Here is a 25968-nt window from a genome sequence, read left to right on the forward strand (position 1 = left end):
CCTTAGCTGAGTATCTCCCAGCTTGTCTCTAAATATTCGGAGGACGGCGGCGGCCGGGGAGCTGCGGGGGAGAGCAGGGAGGAACGGAGGAGAGATCTCTCTCTCCCCCCCTGCTCCCCGCCGCAACTCACCTGTCACCTGCGCCGGCCCCCGAATCTTTAGAGACGAGCGGGGAGATACTCGGCTAAGGCACTACTCGCTCGAGTAATGTACCTTAGCGAGTATACTCGCTCATCTCTAGTTGCATCTTGTTGTCCCATGCTCTAGTCACATCCGAAGCTGCAGTCACAAGTCTGATTGTTGCTACAACCCTGGTTGTGAGTGGTTGTTCCGCAAAAAGAAAATGATCCTTTATCCACAGGATAGGTGGTAGTTTGCTGATCGGCGGGGGTCTGACCGCTGGAACACCCAACGATCCAGGTTGGTGAGGCGAATAAACAGAGCTGTGGTCGCGCATGAACACTGCCACTCCATTCATTACAATGGGAGTGCTGGCGGTCGCAAAGTCCAAGCACTCCCTTATCTCTGGCAGTCACATTGACATGAATGGATTGACAGAGCGCATGTGTGATCACCACCACTAGACCCCAGTTCTGGAGGGCATGAGGGTACCAATAAAAACTACAGCTCATCACGCAAAAAACAAGTCCTGAGAGCTGTGGGGATGGAAAAATATAAGCTTGTGGGACTTAAAATGCAGCAACGTAAAATATATATATATATTTCCCAGAAAAAGTAAATAAAAAGGTTTTATTGTGCATACAACACAAAAAAAGCCCTCATACGGCCAGAAAAATGAAAAAGTGGACATGAAAATCCCCCCAAAAAATCATTGCTTCCTTAGGGCCAAAGTAGGCCGTGTCACCAAGGAGTTAATTCCCATGGTGGCTAGTCAGGTCACATAGACTGAGATCTTACTGAAAAGTATCAGAACTGTGATTGCGGCTCTGGATGTGACTGGAGGAGAACAGCAGAGGATGCACAAAGCTACTCACCGTTCCCCGGAGATTAGATGCAGATGTATATGACGATAATACCCAGAGGTGATATAGGAGGCGATCATAAGACTCCAGTGGCGTCGGCAGCATCACCAGTCAGTACGCCCCACCACCTTGCCCCGTATTACGCACAACATGAAGATCCCAACAGAAAATAGATAAATCACTTTTTTTCTACTCAAAACACACAAACTGCAAAGACAGAAGAAAGAACCGTTAATGACAGGAGGTTCCTCGGACAAGCGGCTCCTCGTGGTGCCGCAGCGTTGGCACTCCCTTCATTCATAAAAATAGAAATGTTCCCGGTTTGGGGGTTTCTTTTTTGCAGAAACGGTCTCTATCACAGCATCTCAGGGTAGACAGCAGACGGTCGCCCGTCATTGTCAGACAGAGAGAGGTCACATTAAGACAGGCTCAGTTCTGATCAGCACTACACAGGTCACCTATAGAATTCATCTCCATAAACCCCACTGTGTACATACATGACATAAGCTTCCAATCTGCAGAAGAGCGAACGCAGCTCTGGAGCACAAAATGTCCCAATATTCCCTTTTCGTTCAGTTTCGTCTCTACCCCAGATAACTGATATAAGAGAAACTAAGTGCCCCACATATGATAGGAACTCGGCTAAGCTGGTGACTTGTCAACTGTTTCCAGTAACAACCAACGGAACTATGAATGCAGCTGTGGAGCACGAGCTGAAATGTCCTAGCATTCCCTGCTTGTTCAGTGTCATTTTTACACCAGGATCTTTACAGATATCTGATATAAGAGAAACAAAGTGTCCCCTTCTATTATAGGAGCTCCGCTAAGCTGGTCCTTTGCACCTACTTGCTGACTGCTTTCAATAGCAACCAGCAAAACAGTGAGCGCAGCTCCGGAGCATGATCAGTGCAAGATATGTATGTACAGAGTGGCTCAGCTGGTTATGTAGGATAATTCTATACAGGTAACCCATATAACACCTTTCTTGCACATTGAGTCTTTACAGAAAGTGATATTTTGAGGAATGAACAGTCATTTCCCATCGTGCGATGAGGGAAATCTTTATTTCACAGTTGCAAGCTCCACTCCCTACACCAACCCGCTCTGCAGGTGTATGTGAAACTGGTACGGCTGGTAGAAGATGGCGGACTGTCCTTGAGGAATGTAATAGTTGTTGAAGCTTCGGTCGCTCATGTAGGGGGCCGGCTGGTAATAACACGTCACGTTCGCCGTGTTAGGGATGATGTTCTGTTCTCCGAGGACTTTCAAAGCCAAGATGGTGATCATATTTAGAGTCTGCCTACGCTCGTGACCCATCAGACACACCGTGCTCTCGTTGACCACGGAGCGCAGGGTCATCAGGTAGTCATACTTGCTCTTCTCTTCTCCAATGAAATGATTGCGCAGGTAAGATTCGATTTTCCGCTGCTGTTCACTAACATCAGGAAAGTCGATGAAGAACCTAGAACACATGTAGCGCTCCAGGGACTTTATTTCCGTCTCGCTGGCCGGCTTGTAGTCACGAACTAAGAGGTTGCTGTATTTTAGAAGTCCGCCCCCTCGGATCTCCTCAGGGTTCCTCGTGGCGATAAGTTTGCACCGAAGATGCTCCATTGCTTCTTGGAAGTCTCCGTACATGCTCTCGGCCACCACAGTGGGATACGTGTCTGGGCTCAGCTCGTGGTCCTCGTCTGTGTAGACATCAAGGATGGTGTCCAGGTTGATCTGGAAAGAGTCTACGCTGAACTCAAACTGTCGTCGGAGAGAGTTGACAAATTTGAGCTCCATGTTCTTCCCACTGTTGTTGGAGAGTGAAATTAAGCTCCAGCGGTCGTGGTCCGTGGACACCTTCACCATCTTCTGGACATACGCTTCATTCATGGTGAGGGCGGTGATCTTCTCCTTGTTCACACACTTAGGAAGAAAGTCTAAGAGAGAATCCAGGACTATCTCCTTGACTGTCTGGAAGGCCTGCTCGTCTGGAAGCTCCACACCAAAAATGATGTCCAAGTCCTTGCAGCTAGTCCCGTTCTGCTGCATGAGGATGTGACTAGCGGTGGAACCATTGAGGCGAATGTCTCTTATAGCAATCTTCTTCTTTACGAGCTGCTCCTTCACCATGTGGATGATGTCCTTGGGTTTCACCTCCAGGGTCGGGAAGTTCCCTCTACCGTGGATGGGGATGATCTCCGTCAGAACCTGATTAAGGATGGTGATTTGGTCCTGGCTCAGGTGGCTGAATCTGCAGTCCGACTCTTCGGTCATGGCGGATGGTTAATGGTACTTGAGCTGTGTGAAAGAAATGCATAGGGGGTGTTAGTACCGCTTGTAGATGATCCTATACAGAGAAACCTTCCTAGCAAAGAATATTTACCCCAAATACCCAGAATATGTCTGGAAAAGCTGGGTGGCTGGCCCTTCAGTTTTAACCCCTCTTTGACATGTGACATACATGTAAGTCACATAGTAGAAAAAAGAGGTTCCCAGCAGCACAGCATATATCCTCACATAGAGCCAGGCAAAACAGTGTGCAAAAGCCAGTCAGGAAGCCTAAACCAGAGAGGCTCCAAGGGTGCAGTCAGGAATAAGGAAATAGTGACTGGCAGCATTCAGCAATGTAGAAAATTACAAGATTTATTTCCCCATTACAAAAACTACGGCAACGTTTCGGTCGTAATAGACCTTCCTCAAGCCAAGGCTTGAGGAAGGTCTATTACGACCGAAACGTTGCCGTAGTTTTTGTAATGGGGAAATAAATCTTGTAATTTTCTACATTGCTGAATGCTGCCAGTCACTATTTCCTTATACATGTAAGTCACATGTCATAGTGGAGAGTATTAAGCAGAGCTCGTTCTGTACTCCGTGGATGCCAACTGTGTTATATAGCGGACACCCACGTGCAATGGGCAAGATCGTAGATTACTCAGATCCCAGCTGGTTAACCCCTTAGATGCAGAGGTCAATAGCTACCACGACATCTAAGTGGTTAGGAAGAGATAGGCGCTTTATCTGTTAGTTGACGGCATGGAGATCAGCAGTTGTCATTGCAACTCTAGTCTAACATTAGCCTCCAGGCCTGCAAGCCCAGGAGCCTATTAAGTATTGCCTCTGGCAGGGCCTAACACTGACAGGCATAATACATAGTTGTGGCTCTTGGAAAGGGCTGATGAAAAATTAAAAACGCAAAATCTAAAATGGGCCGTGACAGGAAGGGGTTAATAGAGGTTGAGGCTCCACTGTCTTAGAACCCTGGGGATTCTGATGATTTATGCAGAAGAGTAGGGGTAATAAATTGCTATGGGAGTGGTGATGAGGGGGGCTCTTTACCAGGGACTTTCTGATGTTCCATACTAAAGACCCCCAGAGCATACAGGGGCGCGGGGGGGAGCAACGTAGCTACAAGAAAACAAACCCTCTGCTCTAACATCCTGCCGCACCTTTAGCTGTGATGTCTGCACCTCGGGACCCGCTCCTGAGATGCTTCCACCAGCTGCGCTAATGAGGGACGATCATTTCTAGACCGTGCGAATAACGAACGCTCTGAGCGGAGCTGATAAACAATTTGGATCTGAACCATTTAAAGCCGATTTAACTTCATTCCCCGGAGGCGGAGGACTGCGCCGAGCGAGATCTAAATAGCAGATAGTCTCCCTGGTGCAGGCGGATAATTACAGGTTAATGAGAGGCCATGTACAAGTGCGGCAGATGCCAGGCCTCGGGGGCTGCACTGTACAAACAGACCCCGTGGAGGGTTAGACAGCAGCTGAGCCAGGCGTCATCACCCTTGTCCCACACCGACAGCCAGATCCTGCCGCCGTTGCTCTGCTCTCATATGGTAAAATACTGATAATCTGGTAAAAGACTACAATCTGGAGTATAATATGCCAGATTACAGGATTTACAATGATTATTGTCACAGACGATGGGTTTAAGGGTCCGCCAGGCACCAACTGGTGACATAGGCCACCCAGGGGTCAACTTATTTCTGTCTGCCCAGATTCTGCACTCATGCAAGATGGAGCCTAAATCGCACCCTGCACAACCCAGTGCGCCCGACACACCTCGTGCCACCTCCGACAGTGTCTGACAGGCAGGTAAGCCCCCTCGGTGACCACCAGCCGACACATGACTAACACCCGGCGGGGTTATGGTTTACTTAGAGCGGTCAAGGATGACCAAGTCTAAGCTTTGTTCTACAAAGGGTTAGCGGCGCCCATGTAAAAGGGGAACAGAGAATACCAGTCTATGAAGTGGTTTTAAATAGTCCTAAGGGGGCGCGGAGCACACGGAACGGCATTGGGCAGCCAGCATTTACATGCATCTCCTGGGCTGACAATTTGGGGAGGGGGTCCCCTCTTTTAGTCACACCTCCGCCGTCCTTTGTACATCATCGATGTAACAATTCAACCATATTTTCTTAGGAGGCTCTCCAGTAGGGAAGCTACGTCCTCCATGTTTCATATCATGAATTTACCTACTTGTGGCTACCAGACATTATGTGCGGGAGAGGATTAGCTTTGCAGTCCATGGTCGTTTTTCTACCATGTAATACTCACGTGTGACACGCGGTGAATGCAGGCAATGGACTTTCATTCTTCCATGCACACTAGCGTGTAGACACTGCATGTCGATACTCACTCAAAAAAACCCCAAAACTCAGCATGCTCCATTTTACCGCGTAATACGCGAATACAGCCGCCATTAAACTCTATGGATGTGCGTGAATAAACTTGTTGCCTAACAAAATGCTAATTAATCACTGTATATGCTTATTTCCCAGCCTGCGGGGGTTTTTTTTCCACACGTGTATGGAAACACGGTTACATACGCAGCCATACCCACACAAAAAAAAAAAAACACATATGCATTCAGAAACAGGGAAATATGCAAGGAATACGAAAGCTTTGATACACAGTGTTTTATGCATACGTCCGTGGACATGAGCCCTATGTGATTCTCTGGGTTGCTGCGACCGCATTACGATGGGAGGAAATGTACCGGTTCAGAAATATAACCGCTGTTGGGCTGGTACCTGCAGATGACCCAGACCTGTTATTAATTGCTCCTCTGATTACAGTATCAAGGCTGGGGACATTAAACACAGGATGGGAGACAAATGGTTGGGGGATATAACAATTGACATTCCCTCATAATGCCCCTTTTACATGGGGGATCCTTGGTTAAACAAGCGCAGGAGCGGTTGACATCGCCGCTAGTTGTTGGCGCTCGTGCAGAATGTTTAGACAAGCAGATCCTCACTGAGAATCGCTCACTTCTCGCTCAGCGCTTCACTTTCCTATGTGAAACACTGAGCGGGGATTGTTTAGATGTAACGAGAAAAGAGCAAACCAGCGATAATTTTCATGCTAGCTGCAACTGACCGACAAACGAAAAGTGCGCGATGGTTTCACCTGTAGACGTAACAATTATTGCACACTTCGGTTGTTTGAACGAATTTTGAGTGACAATTATTACGTGTAAATGGGTCACAACTTGGTAACTTCACAACAAGGGGTTTCCTTGCTGGTCCTGAAAGGAGCAAGTGGCATCAAGAGCCCCCTCTGGGGCAGAGGTGAATGGCAGCAGAATGAATACTGATAAGCTTTGCTTAGCAGAAAATACAATGAACCATCCATCTAGGACAACTCAGCTTTCCCCAGACCAGAGAGGTGGCCGACTGACAGAAATACGGATGAGAAGCTACCAGCATAACTTCAGCACCATTACCATAGAAGGATTTGCGCACATCTGCATTCAGGGATTCTGTTCCATCACAGGGATAGAAAAAAAGGAAATAAGCATTGGAGTTTAGTTTTCCATCGATTCAATAGGGTTTTTCTGGCTCTCAATTTGTCTCCATTCCGGCAGGTTTCCGTTTTGTTGTTAAACGAAACAATAGTGAAGTCGGCTGCGCTACTTAGTTCTGTAAAAAAAATGGAAAACCCGACGGTATGAAGCCTTCCTTTTTTTTTTTTTTTTTACACCGTTCATGAAAAAAGTATAAAAACAGAAAGCCTCCCGTTTGTATACGTTATTTGTTCCGTTTTTTCTTTTGCTCCAGATCATTAGGAAACTAGAAAAACTCACTAAAGATTGATTCATTTGGACCGAAGCAAACGGATAGAAACTGATACAAACAGAGGCTAATGTTCCAATTTTTAAACAATTTGTCTCCGGTCTTGGTCACATGGGGGAAGGCGATTTTAGTCAGTGATAAACTGACAGATTCCACTACAAGGTAATGTGCTTTTACATTGGTTTTGTTATGGTTTCACTTTTATTTTTAAAGTAAGTTACATCCAAGTGTAATCTGCTTTTCATGTCTGAAAAAAAAAAGGAAGTTGGGTCAATTTAAAAGAGATAGTGGTCACATTTCAGCCCCATAAACTATTTGCGCACCTTCCATAGAGATGAATGGGAGATGCGGGCACAGAACGAGTCATGTTGCTGGCACACGCTGACTTCGCGAGGACACAGCACTGGAAAGGGGCGCCTTGTGATTGCCCTTATCTTTGAGCCCCATGACTAAGTTTATGGGTTTGAAAAGGTGAAGACAGGGTCCCTTTAAAACTCCCACTGAAGTCAGAGTGCATGAAAAAACAACATGTGGCGCACACGCATGCCAAGCAAGTGCATTTCGGGTTTTTCCACACACCCATCAACTTCAACGAGTGATTTTGTTGTGCGAATTGCACCAAAATAAGATTTGCTGCGATTTTTACCACGGATCATTACTCTGTGAAAAATGTCTTGTGTGTAAATGACTGCATTTCGCTTTAACAGGTCGGAGCTCTGTCCGTGGCCAACCCAGATGGAACTCTGATGTCAAGCTCCCCCATGTGAATACATCCTAATAGGTCGTTCCCATCGGTGCAGGAGGTTCCTTATGGAGCCTCTAATGCAGATCCCAGAATACAAATCTGCATGAAGTAGTACAGCGGGTTGCAGTATTTTGCCCAGGAAGCTGGAAGGCATGTTAGTAGTTGGAAAGACTTCATTATAGTGACTAGGGTCCGTATGGTGCCGCTCGAGACCGGTATATGCTAATCTGGTGCCTCACGGCTTTCTCTGGTTTAGGGTGGAGCCGAACAACCGAATCTGAAAGCACCAATGAGCAACAGCCCTGCGGCTCTCTGCACGCTACAGTTTTCCCTCCATCCATCGCCACTAAATAACGGGATGGAAACCTTATATAATGGGCATAAAGGTGGTCTCCGTTAACACATGATGGTTTCATCCCAATGGGATTTTTGCGACAAAGAATGATGGTGGAGGAGAAACTGTAGTTTAAAATAAGTGAACCGATCCATCAGAAAATGGAAACTGTAGACGGATAAGTTACAGAAAACTGGACGTAGATGTGAACAGAACCCAAAGCTGCTCTTCTCCTGGAGCAATGCCTCCGACTGTGACCCGAAGCCAGCCGCCGCTGCCCCGCACTGCCTGAGAGCAGTAACTGCTTAAATGTCACCGTCCTAATATCTGCGAGCTGCGCCACTCACCGGAGACGTCTCTGCTGCTCGCGGCTTAGCGGGATGATCAGTCTGATGACTCATGTGATGCTCACAGAGATCCTCCTCATGTCACATACAAATAGGAGACACCTGCGGGGAGACAAGACAAAGTAAGGAAGAGGCAGCAAGCAGCGGAGCGAAGACCAGAGCCGAGCTGCATCCCGCTGACACCGACGGCCGTGCCAGACTGTCAGACAACCTTCTGATAGTACGGTACCTGGCAGGGATTCTGAAACATCTTTATGGAAACTGCTGCCTCCCCCAGATCTCTGCTCTCATCCACAGGGGGCAGCGCAGCAAACACTGCTCAAAATCGGATACAGTGAGGAATTTAAAGGGCCAGCATCCATTCTTCTGTATTGTAGAATGAAAAGTTCTTCCACATTCTTTGTGTTTCATTCATCAATATATTCAAGATCTCTGCTTGCTGACATGTAGAGGTTGAAAACGCATCCTGACCGAATCTTACTCCCAGATGAGGGCTTGTTAGAATGTTGTATAGAGTGAATACCATTGTAAGGACTCCAGACTGATACATTGTAACAAACTATCGGGACAGAAGACTTGCACAGCTAGGTGTCTACGCACAGAGGACACATAAGATTAGACTGCTTTCACATTGTGCAGTTTTTGATGCGTTCTATGTGCGCTTCTGAACCACAACAAAAACAACATATGCCGTTTTTAATGTGTGAATGCAGCCTTAGACAGCCATCAGCTAAAGGGTGCGATCGCACGGGCGAGTGCGCCATCTGTGTGAGAAACCTGTAAACCTGCGACCACAATGCAATTTGCAAGAAAAATGCATCGAATCACTGCGTTAGAGGGGGGGGGGGGGGAATAATCACAAGTTATTCCAATAGGAGAATAGAAAATCGCATTGCACTCGCATGAGACGGGTCTTTACGTGGGACTGTGATGTCATTTTTTTTTTGCCTGTCATAGGGAATAGTGAGCGATTCTAGAGCAAAATGCCCAAAAATAGGACAAGCTGCAACTTTTCTAGAGAACAATTGCTCATGTAAATACGGTAGATCCATTTAAAATAATGGGTTCTTTTCATGTGCATATCACAACGCACAGGAATTGCGCGTTAAACATCGCCCGTATATACGCACCTTTAGGCCGCTCTCACACAGTTGTAAAACGCCTACATTGATTTCCATGGGGCTTCTCAGAGCGCGGCGTTTCTAACGCAGAGATTTCCGAGCGCTGGCTGCTCTATTTCACTGCATTTCAGTGATTTTTAACGCACCTCATCACCCATTGCAAAACGCTGCAGAACACGATGCTTTACAGACTCCTGTGTGACAGCGGCCCTCGGCATTCTGCATTACATCTTTTGTAGGTTTCTAAACCACAAAAAAAATAAAGAATAATATCAAAAACCTGCTGCTTTTTTTTTGGTTGCCATTCAGTATGAATTACGATGTTGATTTCCACTGAATTCACTGATATGGTAAAATAACGAGCGTTCCATCATAGACTTCAGTGTGTAATTTGTGGACTGGTATTGCATGCAGCTCTCTTTTGTCCAGCATTTCACCGGAACCAGCGACGGCGCCTCCGACACGGATGTAAGCGCAGTCTTACACGGTCGTCGGTTCCTACTGAAACCAGCCAACGGTCACTTAATGGCACCTTTAGGTGAGGATGGGTTTCCAACCATAAAAATGTTCCCACTCACTGACAGCAAACGGAGATCTAGAAAATGGGCTATACAAAGTCACTTACAGGAGAGCAGACTCTGGCCATATAGAGAAGAGGACTGGCACAGGATATCTCGACTTCAGGACTACAAGTCTCAGCATTTCCAGCTACAGTTTACCCTGCCGTCACGTGACCTGCGCTTCCCCGCACGCGCCTCTCATCTCACAGGTACTTCAGGGGTTTACGGACTTCATTTCTGATGGATGGAGTTGATTTCCTCCTGCAGCGCCCGGAGCGGCGCTCACACAGCAGCTGCCTCCGCACTCGCTGACATTTCACTGTCTGTATTGATTTCCCTGCCCGTCTGTAATAACGCGACGAGAAACAATCAGCTGCTGCCGCCTCATGTATTATACATCCCGTGTAATGTGCGCTCGTCATCACCCGCAAACGGCATGACATATGGCAAGCTGCCAACAACAAAGACCCACAAGAGGCGCGGGCTGAAATCCAGCATACAGTGCCATGCAAAAGTATGTGCCCCCCCGGGTTTGTGCCTCTCAACAGATTTATCACAATTAGCTCGGCGCAAACGCTACTTATTTCATACAGCGATCCAAGTAAATCCGCCCCTCTGCGTTCAGACTGCTCACCAATTGGAAGAATTCTGCTTGCCGTCATTAAGACCTTCTCTATCACACAGCTGATGGGCTTGTTACAATGTATCAGGGTGCAAAAAAACAAACATTGTTATGTGTTTATTGTGCGGGTAAATGCGCCCTGATACATTGTAACAAGCCCATCAGCTGTGTGATAGAGAAGGGAAAATACGTTTATGGTTTCAATATGCCGATGTAAATGCGGCCTCTGGCCGGCAGGACACGGGCGGATTTGCATTGCGGAATCCGGATGGGGCGTCCACCTCCAGATTCCGCAGCAAATACTGCCCATAGCATGCTATGGCAAAGCATTGCAGAAAGGTGGCAGGATCCGCGTTATCGCCTAGCAACGGCATGGCATAATCTGTACTGTGCATCTGTGTCGGTCGGCACATCCGCAGCACAGATCATGAAGACTGCGGACAGGTGCATGGGGGTCGCCAGTCGGGCTCAGGGTCGGATTCCACTACGGTGCGGGCGGCCTTACTGTAATTAATCAGACTGTCATCAGTACAGGAGACAGACTTTGTGGCTGATGTGTTTAGCGCACAGGGAACTGTCTGCACTGATGCATTGTAACGCAACTTCAGCTGTGTGAGGGCTGCTTTCACATCTGAACTGGAACCTCCGTTCGGTAGTACTGTCACAGATGCGGCACAAAAAGCTGGAAGAAAGTCCTGAATGCAGCGCTTTTTATCGTCTGGTAGAAAGCCAGTCAACTGAAGGGTCCTCATTTTAGTCAACGGGGTCTGTTGGCTCCAGCATAAGACGGATCCGTCCGGCCAGGCCATTCCCCTTTCCGGCTCCCATAACGCAGCAGGAAAAGTAAAGCCCGACGCAGATAAAAGCAGCCTTACAAAACCTCAGCCGTGGTAACTACATCAGAAGGAGCCTTTGGCCTTCATTTCCTGACTGACAGCAGAGATCTTATAAACACTGAGGAACTAAAGCCCAGAGGGGGCAATTTACAAACTGGCATCAAAAAGGGCTGCAATTTTGGCCCAAGCGGGTTTTGCACCAAAAGTTTCAACTTTACCCTAGCTGCGCTCTTTTTGAAAAAGTGGGTGGAGTTTTGCATTAAGGGGCGCAGAAGTTTGCAGCCCATCAGATTTACTATAGAATTTACGCCAGCTTGTGGGGGGCACAGATCTCAGCTTTGGCGCACAGAAGATGCATCACATATATAAAAGAGGTTTGTGCCTCTTAAAACATTTCTTGTACTTCACACCAGCGCCATCTTAATAAATCGGCTCCAACGCCTGCTAGAAAGTTTCAGAACCTTGCCTCATGCATGGATTTAGGCAACTTTTGTCACATGACATGAAGATTGCAGGGTCGTCCCAAATGGTCGTCAATGGGACTGCGCTGCAAACTGCAACCGTGATGTGACAGCTGCAAAAACATCCAACACCGCTGGACTTGTGCTTGCAAGCCGCACACAACTCTGCCATCATCGACTACAATGCAAGTTGTGTGCGACTGCGACATTCCTGAACCGGACTGCGGTATGGCCGTTGTTTAAAGCCAATATCGCAGCTCTGGAACAGTCAAGAAACAGCAGCCAACTTGTTGAAAGGATTTGGTTACATGACTGTTCTGAGACTTTATATTGAGTAGCCCAGCCTTAGTGTTGGCACCCCAGTTCTCCACAGTTGATAAGGTGGGGTTCAGGCGGTGTGATGCCTCCGTTGAAGACAGAATATCGAACGGTCAGAAAGTAAGAAACTTTATAAATACCAACAGAACAAAACCCAAAAAGTCTGGAGCCAGCGCCAATGTGCACCACGGTGCTAGGAGTTGTGTGGTCCAATCGTGGTCAATAGTGATGTCCACCGATGCCCCTCAAGAAGAAGTGCATGCCTGCGGGGAATGCGCCGCCTCCGCATAGATTTCTCTGTCTGCTCTACTTGTTTCCAACTCTCCCAGCTTATCCCAAAATCCACTTGGCAGTACCGGATCTGCGCACACGTGTTCACAGCTGGCGGGCTGCGCTGACGAGACGGAGACGGTCTGTTCTCTATACGAGGAATCTTCCGGCTCGTTACAAAAATCTGAAAAGTGACGTTTATGCCAAGAAAGGGCTTCTGGGAGCAGCGGAGGAAGAAGAGTGGGTGTTCCTGGCAGCGGCCGCTCTTAATGAAGCTCTACGAGCCGCGGCGACGTCATTTCACAGTCCAGTAACTCCAACATAGACACTGATACAATCCAATGCTGCTCACTACACTAATATCCGCTGCGCTCACATGGGACAGAGCCAGCGGCTTCTGGAGAGAGTCCATGTGTGGATACAACACGCGGCTCATTCACCGATACAACATATAATACACCGTGCATCAGCGGAGCCGGAGTACGGGAGACCAACTGCAATGAACCAGCTCCAGAACCATAGTCCTCAACATTATATACCGCAATACACAGCCCTGATATTATATACAGCGCTGCACCACAGCTGCCAATATCATATAATAGACGGCGCTGCACCACAGCTGCCAATATCATATAATAGACGGCGCTGCACCACAGCTGCCAATATCGTATAATAGACGGCGCTGCACCACAGCTGCCAATATCGTATAATAGACGGCGCTGCACCACAGCTGCCAATATCATATAATAGACGGCGCTGCACCACAGCTGCCAATATCGTATAATAGACGGCGCTGCACCACAGCTGCCAATATCGTATAATAGACGGCGCTGCACCACAGCTGCCAATATCGTATAATAGACGGCGCTGCACCACAGCTGCCAATATCATATAATAGACGGCGCTGCACCACAGCTGCCAATATCATATAATAGACGGCGCTGCACCACAGCTGCCAATATCATATAATAGACGGCGCTGCACCACAGCTGCCAATATCATATAATAGACGGCGCTGCACCACAGCTGCCAATATCATATAATAGACGGCGCTGCACCACAGCTGCCAATATCATATAATAGACGGCGCTGCACCACAGCTGCCAATATCATATAATAGACGGCGCTGCACCACAGCTGCCAATATCATATAATAGACGGCACCGCACCACAGCTGCCAATATCGTATAATACACGGCGCCATACCACAGCTGCCAATATTATATAATACACGGCGCTGCACCACAGCTGCCCATATCATATAATACACGGCGCTGCACCACAGCTGCCCATATCGTATAATACACGGCGCTGCACCACAGCTGCCCATATTGTATAATACACGGCGCTGCACCACAGCTGCCCATATTGTATAATACACGGCACTGCACCACAGCTGCCCATATTATATAATAGACGGCGCTGCACCACAGCTGCCAATAATATATAATACACGGTGCTGCACCACAGCTGCCCATATTATATAATACACGGCACTGCACCACAGCTGCTAATATTGTATAATACACGGCGCTGCACCACAGCTGCCAATGTTATATAATACACGGCACTGCACCACAGCTGCCAATATTATATAATACACGGCACTGCACCACAGCTGCCAATATTATATAATACACGGCACTGCACCACAGCTGCCAATATTATATAATACACGGCACTGCACCACAGCTGCCAATATTATATAATACACGGCACTACACCACAGCTGCCAATATTATATAATACACGGCACTGCACCACAGCTGCCCATATTATATAATACACGGCACTGCACCACAGCTGCCAATATTATATAATACACGGCACTGCACCACAGCTGCCAATATTATACACTTTATAAAAAGTGGTGATTAGATGAACAGTCTTGTCACCGGAGGCCCTAGAAGTGGTTTCCCCCCTTGGCCTATAAAAGGCTCTCGGAGGCTCCTTGTGTGTAGTGACCTCTTCTTCCGCTTGTGTAGAGCTTGTTGACCACTAGACGCCTCTACAACGCAGAGAAGAGATTTCACCCCGTTACCAGAGGGGGGCGCATTATTGGGGTGTGAGAAGCTGGATGGTCGTATCGATGAATTGTCCCCCACCGGCCGTTCTGAGCAGACTGTTAGGAGGCATTAGGACGAGTGATGGGGGCACACAAGGTGACCGGGCTCAGGACACCCCCTACAAACCACCAGTAGAGAGGATCCTCTGATAGTCCGGCAAGCATGAAAAGCTTCAACTGTTCCATTGTCCGCCATCCAGAGACAGGTGGCGCCATCGTTACACCCGTGTCTGTCGGAACCATTTTCAGGCACTTGGATGAAAGACATTTGGTCCCATGGCCCCCATTACATGTACTGCTTTTGACACCCACCTTCGCCTCCGTTAGCTGTGGTGTCTTGAACGATTACACTGGACGCTACGGAGGGGAACCGGGTTGTCTCCAGTGACGAATCCAGGCTTAGTTGGGCGCTGGTGACAGTTGTGTTAGTGTCTGGAGACCTCAGGGTGAGCGCCTCAATCCAGGCTTTGCTGTGGAGCGGCACACTGCCCCCTGCTGGTGTGATGGTCCGGGTTGCCTTTGTATATGATGGTCAGTCCCCCCTAGTGGTGGTACGAGGGACAATGACAGCTCAGCGATATGTTCAGGACATCCTGCAGTCATATGTGTTCCTCTCATGGCGGCTTCCAGCAGGATAATGCTCAGCCGTACACATAAGGGGGTCACAGGAGCCCCCACAACATTGTCACACTTCTATGGCTGCCTGGTCATCAGATTTATAGAGCATATATGGGACCATCTTGGACGCCAACTTCCAGTCTACGAGTTAGCACAATCTTGAGGCTCAGTTAAAGCAAATATGGAGCCATATGCTGCAAGATACCATACAGAACATGTATGCCTCCATGCCCGCCTGTATTACATCTTGTATCCAAGCGAGAGGCGGTACAACAGGGTACTAGAGCCTCCATGCCTGCCCCTTCACATCTTGTATCCAAGCTAGAGGTGGTACAACAGGATACTGGAGCCTCCCTATAAGGAGTCGGTTCTCCATAATAAATGATCCTTTTGCTCTGATATTGTAAGCACTGACTTATAACAACGTTACAATCACAGAGAAAGTCACACACACACACACACATATATATATATATATACACACACACACATACACACACACACCTACCTACCTTCTAGGGGAAGATGTACCTGACAGTGAGTGTATAATATAGATACGCAGCCACCAGTATTATAGAATGTATTCCTGTGTTTGTGAATATATGGGGATCGGTATTTCCCAGAGAACAGGACCGCGATCTAGAACCTTCCAAAGTGCCCGATTCACCTATGTGACACATTTTGTGGCAGATTGGTCCAGTGTTTGGCCGTGCCTAAAGAACAGAAATGTATTCATTTATAATATATATATATCCAGAGGACACACAGCGCAGCACTACAAGTACCAGCAGATGAGCCGTAATCCACATAAACTATAACAATGAACGGCCCGCATACTACGGAATCTCCATCCTTCCCGACACCCATCTCTGTATAATGAAGAGATCTGGGACTTCCTCCCTATTTTCAAGACCCCTGCTTGCTGTCAGTTACTGTAAAACATTACTTCCATGCCCCACATGTATCCAGCATCACTATAGGTCTGTACAGGTACATATAGCCATACGTTTGTGTCCGTTTTTACATATAGAGTGGCACGTGTTTCACTGTAAAGTCTGTTTTAAATAAAGTTTGGTAATTCAATCCTTTTTTGAAACCTTTGAAAATAAAAACTGTATAAGTTGAAGACTCTGTCCCCATCTATCTGAGGGCCGCATGAGTTAGTCACCGTCACGCCGATTACAGGGATATGTCTGCTGTGCGGATCTGTGCAGGAGTTTAGGAGAAACTTCCATTTTATCAGCACATGCATAGAGGACTACAGGAAGTAGTCCTGATAGTCATGAGCCCTCCAGCCACTGATTGACTGCTGTTTGCCTATTACTGGGGAGAGTGAGAGCTGCCAATCATTGGCTGGAGGGCAGGGTGGGTGTGGCCAGCCTTCAGCTCATGAATATGCAGGACTACTTCTGTATCTAGCTATAACTATTAAAATGCAAGTTTCTCCTAAACTCCTGTACAGGTGCAGACAGCAGACATATCCCTGTAATCGGTGCAACAGCCTCTACCTCATGGTGCTCCCAGTGAGGGCTGCAAGAACACAGTAACCGAGTCGCTAAGAGCATAACAAGCTAAAGCTTTATATCTCCATATATCTCCTATTTAGGCCTCCTTCTCACGAGAAAGGGGGGGGTTAGGAACCCCGCATGTGGGATCCCCGCAGCAGAGTTAGACCCCGTGCCCGGCCGGTGACCCCTGCGTACCTGTCCGGCGGCGTCTTTCTGCGCTGTGGATGTGCCGGCCGGCATATCGTCACACATGCGTACTAGACGCCAACACTGGGGGTAGGGGGGGGGGGTGACACGTATCCCGTCCCGCGGGACGGACAGCTTCCATTGACTATAATGGAAGCCAGCCGTGTGTATGCTGCGATTTCTCACCCTCTAGCGGAAAATGGCAATCAATTTCCGCTCATAGTCAGGAAATCGCATTTTAACGTAGCATGCTATGGGCTGGACTTGCTGCGGAATCACAATGTAAATCCGCCCATGGGAGGCCCGAGTGTAAAAATAACGCGGCGCTGACAAGGGCGCTGCGCAGATGACGATTCTCTGGTTTAATCGCGCACAGACAATGATTAACGCTGACTGGATACATTGTGGCGACGGTGGCATTACCCGCACAGCCAAAGATGGGGCAGTTTGATCATAAACAGAGGAAGGTCGGGCGATCTCATCTGGAGATAAAACTAGTGAGGCAGAAAACTCGGGGAGAACTGTGAGCGTGCAGGAGGCGCAGGACGGCGGCGCTACAGAGGTCACACGCCATCCCGTAGTAGCACTTCTCTGCGCTCACGCAGCAGACATCACATCCCAGCAGGGCCATGAATCACCCATCTATTACTGGCCCGGAGTTTATAAGACGACGGCTTCTCGTGCGCCACGCGATTATTTACAGGCATTTAACCCTTCAGAGACTGAAGTCGTCCGGCAAAATACAGAACATCATGAGTGATGTGAAGCCGGCTGTACGGCGATAGGTGTGCGCGACATTACACTATAGTGCAGCTATACATTATATCCTGCGTGTTATATACAACCCAGCCATATAATACACACATATCCCCGCCGCGCATTACACGCTGGGTCTGTGCATCCCCGCCGCGCGTTACACGCTGGGTCTGTGCATCCCCGCCGCGCGTTACACGCTGGGCCTGTGCATCCCCGCCGCGCGTTACACGCTGGCCCTGTGCATCCCCGCCGCGCGTTACACGCTGGCCCTGTGCATCCCCGCCGCGCGTTACACGCTGGCCCTGTGCATCCCCGCCGCGCGTTACACGCTGGCCCTGTGCATCCCCGCCGCGCGTTACACGCTGGCCCTGTGCATCCCCGCCGCGCGTTACACGCTGGCCCTGTGCATCCCCGCCGCGCGTTACACGCTGGCCCTGTGCATCCCCGCCGCGCGTTACACGCTGGCCCTGTGCATCCCCGCCGCGCGTTACACGCTGGCCCTGTGCATCCCCGCCGCGCGTTACACGCTGGCCCTGTGCATCCCCGCCGCGCGTTACACGCTGGCCCTGTGCATCCCCGCCGCGCGTTACACGCTGGCCCTGTGCATCCCCGCCGCGCGTTACACGCTGGCCCTGTGCATCCCCGCCGCGCGTTACACGCTGGCCCTGTGCATCCCCGCCGCGCGTTACACGCTGGCCCTGTGCATCCCCGCCGCGCGTTACACGCTGGCCCTGTGCATCCCCGCCGCACGTTACACGCTGGGTCTGTGCATCCCCGCCGCACGTTACACGCTGGGTCTGTGCATCCCCGCCGCACGTTACACGCTGGGTCTGTGCATCCCCGCCGCACGTTACACGCTGGGTCTGTGCATCCCCGCCGCACGTTATACGCTACTAATATATAGAGGTCCTCATATTTTATAATCTAGTCATTAAATAAATGATGCACGAGGTATGATGGTGCAGTGCGAGTTTACATTGCAAGATACATATATAGGTAGTATGACTGAGAATTGGCTATACATATTATATATACACATATATATGCAGTAAGACAGAGCAGCGGGTATACGTATACATATAGTATTACTGTGCAGAGGGTATACACATGTGATATCACAGAGCAGCAGGCATATATATGCGGTTTGGCAGAGCAGCAGGTATCCATATATATGCGGTAAGATGGAGTGGCGGAGATACATATATGAGGTATGACGGAGCAGCAGAGATACATACCACGTTTCCCTGAAATAAGACAGGGTCTTATATTAATTTTTGCCCCCAATTTTTCTTTTTTTTAACATGTAAAGATGCCTGGACACTATTTGCATTAACTTTTTTTTTTATAACCTGTAACTGGGGCTTAATTTTGGAGTAGGGCTTATAGTTCAAGCATCCTCAAAAATCCTTCTGCATCATCAACAATCCTGATAAATCATGCTAGGACTTATTTTGGGGGTAGGTCTTATTTTCGGGAAACGGGGTATATGCGGCACGACGGAGCCGCGGGGGTGTACATACATGAGGTATGACGGAGCCGCGGGGGTGTACATACATGAGGTATGACGGAGCCGCGGGGGTGTACATACATGAGGTATGACGGAGCCGCGGGGGTGTACATACATGAGGTATGACGGAGCCGCGGGGGTGTACATACATGAGGTATGACGGAGCCGCGGGGGTGTACATACATGAGGTATGACGGAGCCGCGGGGGTGTACATACATGAGGTATGACGGAGCCGCGGGGGTGTACATACATGAGGTATGACGGAGCCGCGGGGGTGTACATACATGAGGTATGACGGAGCCGCGGGGGTGTACATACATGAGGTATGACGGAGCCGCGGGGGTGTACATACATGAGGTATGACGGAGCCGCGGGGGTGTACATACATGAGGTATGACGGAGCCGCGGGGGTGTACATACATGAGGTATGACGGAGCCGCGGGGGTGTACATACATGAGGTATGATGGAGCGGCGGGGGTGTACATACATGAGGTATGATGGAGCAGCAGGGATATACATACAGGAGGCATGGTCTGATAATCGCTGGGGGGTCTGCAGGGCTGTGGACGGAGAAGATGGCGGGCAGTGGCTCTACAGGACGGAGAAAGTTACACGGAGGCGGGAAGCACAGCACGATACGAGCCACTACTTCTCAGGCACCAGGTGTACATGGGCGACAGGTATGAGGTATATTGAGGCACTGGGTACACATGGGTATGCGGTATGATGAGGCATGAGTTAGGAGGTACAAGGGGGGTATGGGGTATGATGGGATATGAGGTACAATGAGGCACAGGGTGTACATGGGTACGGGGTATGAGGTACAATGAGGCACAGGGTGTACATGGGTACGGGGTATGAGGTACAATGAGGCACAGGGTGTACATGGGTACGGGGTATAAAGTACAATGAGGCACAGGGTGTACTTGGGATATGAGGTACAATGAGGCACAGGGTGTACATGGGTACGGGGTATGAGGTACAATGAGGCACAGGGTTACATGGGCACAGGGTGTACATGGGTACGGGGTATGAGGTATAATGAGGCACAGGGTGTACATGGGATATGAGGTACAATGAGGCACAGGGTGTACATGGGTTATGAGGTACAATGAGGCACAGGGTGTACATGGGTACGGGGTATGAGGTACAATGAGGCACAGGGTGTACATGGGTACGGGGTATGAGGTACAATGAGGCACAGGGTGTACTTGGGTACGGGGTATGATGGGGTATGAAGCACAGGGTGTACATGGGTACGGGGTATGAGGTACAATGAGGCACAGGGTGTACATGGGTACAGGGTATGAGGTACAATGAGGCACAGGGTGTACATGGGCACAGGGTGTACATGGGTACGGGGTATGAGGTACAATGAGGCACAGGGTGTACTTGGGTACGGGGTATGAGGCACAGGGTGTACATGGGTACGGGGTATGAGGTACAATGAGGCACAGGGTGTACTTGGGTACGGGGTATGAGGTACAATGAGGCACAGGGTTTACATGGGTACGGGTAGGAGGTATAATGAGGCACATGGGTATGGGGTACAGTGAGGCACAGGGTACAGGGTATAATGGGATATGAGGTACAGTGAGGCACAGGGTACGGGGTATGATGGGTATGGGGTACAGTGAGGCACATGGGTATGGGGTATGATGGGTATGGGGTACAGTGAGGCACATGGGTATGGGGTACAGTGAGGCACAGGGTATGACGGGGTATGATGGGATATGAGGTACAGTGAGGCACAGGGTACGGGGTATGATGGGTATGGGGTACAGTGAGGCACAGGGTATGACGGGGTATGAGGTACAGGGTATGATGGGATATGAGGTACAGTGAGGCACAGGGTACGGGGTATGATGCGTATGGGGTACAGTGAGGCACATGGGTATGGGGTACAGTGAGGCACAGGGTATGACGGGGTATGAGGTACAGAGAGGCACAGGGTATGATGGGGTATGGGGTACAGTGAGGCACTTCTGAGGTATGAGATGCGACGAGTACAAGGAGGAACGAAGTTATTTCCGAGCCATAAAGTAAGAAGTACTTCTCTGCAGCGGCGGCACAGGGAGGCATGAGGCACAGTGACGTACTTCTCTCCGGTATGAGGCAGGGGTTGTTCCGCCACTCCCGCGCAGAGCTCCCCGGTGGTGGAGGGCCAGCGGCGGTGGCCGGCGGTGACGAGCAGCTCCGGGAGTCTGAGGAGAGGAAAGTGCAGAAATAGCGGAGCCTCCACCTCATCTGCCCGGCGTAATCCTGTCTCCATGGCGACGTGACGTCACACCCCTGGCACGCCCACTAAGGAACGTCATAGAGAGAAGCTTCTCCCCTCACGTCACCTATTAGACCGCCCACCGAGTGACGTCCCTCCCGCCGAGACTTGAAGTAGTGAATGGGGCTCAGAGAGGCGTGAGAGCGATGCCGGACGGTCTATCTCCACAGCACCAATGATTAACCGCTCTGTGCGGCGCGGAGCCCGTCTGTTCGTAAGGTGCTGTGGAAGCTGCTGTGCCAAAAGTCATGGGATCGAGTTTCAGGCGCCCCTCTTCTCTCTGCATCAGCCGTGATAGAAGGGCTGAGTTATTGTAATGAGTTGTCAGCCAACACCTCAGTGATGACGTCACCGACAACGGAAGGGCCGCAATGTCACTCTGGAAGAATTTGAAAAATCCCTGGATAACCCCTTTAACCGCTGAGCGGTTACCCCAGACATATGGGATGTATACAGGGTGCTGATACCATTACCATTCATATAACCTCCACACTGCCACTGTTCCAAGATCAGAATTACCAATAACAGTATATAAGGGTCAAATAATACCGCCACACCGTGATCACATGTTACCGTCACGTACTGATGGAATACCACCATACTAATGCAGAAAAAAGCACTATACGAAGACCACTATTACCCCATACATACACCATGTGGTAGATATAGCTCTGTTAGGACACTGCATACCGTATACGTGAATACAGTGCAGTTACCTCACTGACTTTCTGTCTAGAATTGTTGAATTTCCCCTTTCTTCTCCAGCCAGTCCAAATCACCATGATGACTTCTCACAACGTGTCTCTACAGAATGACACAGACATCTTTCGCTCTTCACTTTTCCAGCATATTCACTACTTTTTTCACACTTGTATACAAACTCCCTATCTGCAGTTCCCCAGACAGTAAAAATGCCACCTGTGATGCCCCCAACAATAATAGTATCTTTTTTTTAGTGCCCCCTGTAGAGCTCACATAGTAACTCCCACACAGTAAACGTGCCGCCACTTAGTAATAATGCCTTCTTTATGCCCCTGCTCAGTAATACATCCTTCTGCCACATTCGGTAATAATGCCACTTTTCTGCCATTCATTAAGGAAGTTGTCCACTTGTAAACTAGTGATCGCCTTATCAGGTGGTACTACAGGTAGATTGGCAAAAGTCTGCCACCTGGGGCCCTCAACAGTTAGCTGTTCACTGGGTTGGTGCACTGAGGTATTTTATGCAGCAAGCAGACAGCTCCGTTCTCACTGCAGTGGTCAAGTTTCGCATTGCAGGCCAAACTCTGATTGAAATGAATGGGAGCTTTGTCTGTAATACCATGTTTGGCCACTGCAGTGGGAATGGTGCTGTCCTACAAAAATCAGCTCAGTGCATGAGTGCATCAACCTGGCAAATACCCTTATGCCCCTAATAATACCCTGCCTTGCTGCCTTTTAGAAATAATGCTCCTTTTTAAATATGCCACCTTTTGTCCCATTAGATATGTTATCTTTTATCCCCTTTTAGAAGTAATGCCTTGTATTGCCCCTATTAGATATGCCACTTTAAATATGCCCCCTTTTACATGTATATCCCACCTCTTGCCCCCTTTTTCCTATTTGTTAATGGACGCCGTCATGAAATTTGTGACCAGACACTCGTCATTGGCTGTGCAGAGCTGCTCCCCCTCCCCCATATATTAGCATTTGTGAATAAATCTATGCCAGGCTAATTCCACAGTGGGTATATTACAGCAGGGTCTCAGCCCCGCCCCCACAGGTATATTACAGCGGGGTCTCAGCCCCGTCCCCACAGGTATATTACAGCGGGGTCTCAGCCCCGCCCCCCACAGGTATATTACAGCGGGGTCTCAGCCCCGCCCCCCACAGGTATATTACAGCGGGGTCTCAGCCCCGCCCCCCACAGGTATATTACAGCAGGAAATTCATGCTAGATGCCACCCAGCTTTCCCAGACTTCTGAATACAAACCAACAGATAATAAACACTAAGGCCTCCTTCACACAAGCGACATCGCCACAAGAAAAATCGCAGCTGTGTTCTGTGAGATATCACTGAGTTTTCTCGCGGTGAGACTGCGATTTTGTGGCCCTCTTTTGCCAGGAATTTTGGGGGGAGCTTGAAATATAAGCCCTACCCCAAAAATAAACCCTGGCTGCATTAAAAAAAGAAACAAACAATACATTACCTATCAGGCGCTGTCTACCCCGCCGCACTTCTCCTTCGGCAGTTCCGCGGCACTTGTTTGTAGTCTGCAGCCAGTGCTTCCTGGTCAGGGGGTTAAAAAATCCCGCCTCCAGAAAGCACTGGCTCTGATTGGTTCTCGAGCGCCGTGGCTTAGCCAATCACTGCAGCGCTCGATGAACCAATCACAGCCATTCAATATCCGAGGGTGTATACTGCTGTACGAGACGTGAGCGTGTTGTGCATTTGGAAGTCCAGATCTTGGATCTAAATGAACAGCTTGCAGCTCTGACATCAAATGAAAACATGGAAAGGAGATTGCTGCTCACTGAGCTGCACCCTCTGGGGTAGTTGTGGGGTAGAGGGTAGTTTGGGAGAGCAGGATGAGCAGGCAGCTAACTGGGTGACAGGAGGGGTAGAGGGAAGAGATCCAGGGGGGATAGTCTTGAACTGGCACACCCCAACAAAGTTGCAAAGTTGGCAGATGAGGGGGATGCCATTACAGGGTTAGCATCGCTGCAGCATGACATGCCATCTGACCACCTGGGGGATGCCTGCTCCAGTAAGAAGGGGAATAGGAGCGTAGGGCAGGCTAGACAGGTCTTGGTAATGGGAGACTCAATTATTAGGGGGACACACAGAGCAATCTGCCACAAAGAGCGGAATCGTCGAACGTCGACAGATCGCGGATCGGGCTAACGGATTACTGGGGGGGGGGGGGGGGGGGTTGAGGATCCAGTGGTCATGGTACACATTAGCAATACCATGAAATTTAGAGGTAGGTGAAAAGTCCTTAAAAATGATTTCAGGGAACTAGGAGGTAAGTTTAGGCTAAAGACCTCCAAAGTAGTAGTTTCTGAAATACTACCTGTACCACGAGCCACACCAAAAAGGTAGTGGGAGATTTGGGAGACAAACAAGTGGCTCCAGAGTTGTTGTAGAAAGGAGGGATTTGGGTTCCTGGAGAACTGGGATGATTTTGCTGTTGGCTACAAGCTCTACCATTGGGACTGGCTGCATCTTAATGAGGAGGGTGCAGCTGTGCTGGGAGAGAAGAGTTCTAGAAGGCTGGAGGAGTGTTTAAACTAGGGACTGGGGGGCGCACCAGAGAGATAGGGGGGAGGACAGTGTAGACAGTGACCAAGGACTAAGTAATAGAAATGAAGTGTTACAGATTATGGAATGAGGATCTACTGGACCAACCAACCAAGCCTAGACCTGTCTTGGTATGGTGGGCAGCTGACTCCAGATAAAGGGACTAGGCCAGGAAAGGAGTGACTGCCTCTTGGCTGCAGAGTAAATGGAAAGCCCCTACCTACCAGCAAGACGGTCACCCCGATAAGGGCGGCCCTGCAGTGGAACCTTGGGTCTGACTTTCCCTGATGGAATAAATGTAGGAACTGGCAGCAGACAAAGGCGCACACAGATGCAAGAGAGGACAGGGGCAAACCATAGACAGGAATGGGAACTGACAGAAAACAAACATACAGACAGATGCAGAGCTCAGACTGCATAAACAGAATCCAGACACAAACTCAGGAATGCAGACAGAACTCAGACAGAAGTAGGTGACCAAAGAAAGCTGAGTGTCAGAACCTAACGCACAACAATTCTAAGGCCTTGAGGAAGTACAACAGCTAAGCTTAAATAGAGGAGAAATGCCTAATTAACCCCACAGCTGAGCTGAGAGCCAGAAAGCTGGTTAACCCTCTCAGTGCTGGACGAAAGCAGACAGGGAGAGTAGAGTGACGCTTGCAGCTGCCCAGAACCGCATGAGGGCGGCAGACACGAGTAGTGACCCTACATGTGGCAGGACGGCGGGAATAATGAGAACAGTTAGAACTGGCAGAACAGTTAGTAGGGATACCCTTAATATAAAAAAATAACCCAAACCTTCTAAACTTTATGGTGACTACAGCCAGAAATCTGACCAATAAAGTAGACAAACTAGAAGTAATAATGTCTGAGGAAAACTACGACATAGTGGATATTCCCACAGACATTATTATGGAGACCTGGTTGGATGAAGGCTGTGACTGGGAGGTAAATTTACAGGGTTACAGTCTGTTCTGAAAGGATCATAAAACCAGAAAGGGAGAGGGGCTTGTCTTTATGTAAAATCCTGTTTTAGGGCTCTTTCCCACGAGCGTATATCGGACGCCGTTTTCACGGCTGGCCGATATACGCTA

At 49.1% G+C, this 25968-nt stretch overlaps 1 protein-coding gene across 2 annotated transcripts; it reads right to left on the bottom strand.

Moving 5' to 3' along the window:
* Positions 1-234: 234 nt before the first annotated feature.
* Positions 235-21576, bottom strand: TENT5D (terminal nucleotidyltransferase 5D). Of its 2 annotated transcripts, none has more exons than XM_066581473.1 (3): positions 21415-21576; positions 8486-8587; positions 235-3272 (listed from the first exon to the last, which is right to left on the bottom strand). In XM_066581473.1, exon 3 carries the CDS (start codon positions 3246-3248, stop codon positions 2073-2075), a length of 1176 nt encoding a protein of 391 aa, XP_066437570.1. In that variant the 5' UTR covers positions 3249-3272; positions 8486-8587; positions 21415-21576; the 3' UTR covers positions 235-2072. The 2 variants fall into 2 exon arrangements, with proteins under 2 accessions (XP_066437570.1, XP_066437572.1); XM_066581475.1 differs by lacking the exon at positions 21415-21576 and adding an exon at positions 15888-15918.
* Positions 21577-25968: the final 4392 nt, after the last annotated feature.

The sequence above is a fragment of the Eleutherodactylus coqui genome, chromosome 10 (genome assembly GCF_035609145.1).
Source record: "Eleutherodactylus coqui strain aEleCoq1 chromosome 10, aEleCoq1.hap1, whole genome shotgun sequence".
NCBI classification, from domain to species: domain Eukaryota; kingdom Metazoa; phylum Chordata; class Amphibia; order Anura; family Eleutherodactylidae; genus Eleutherodactylus; species Eleutherodactylus coqui.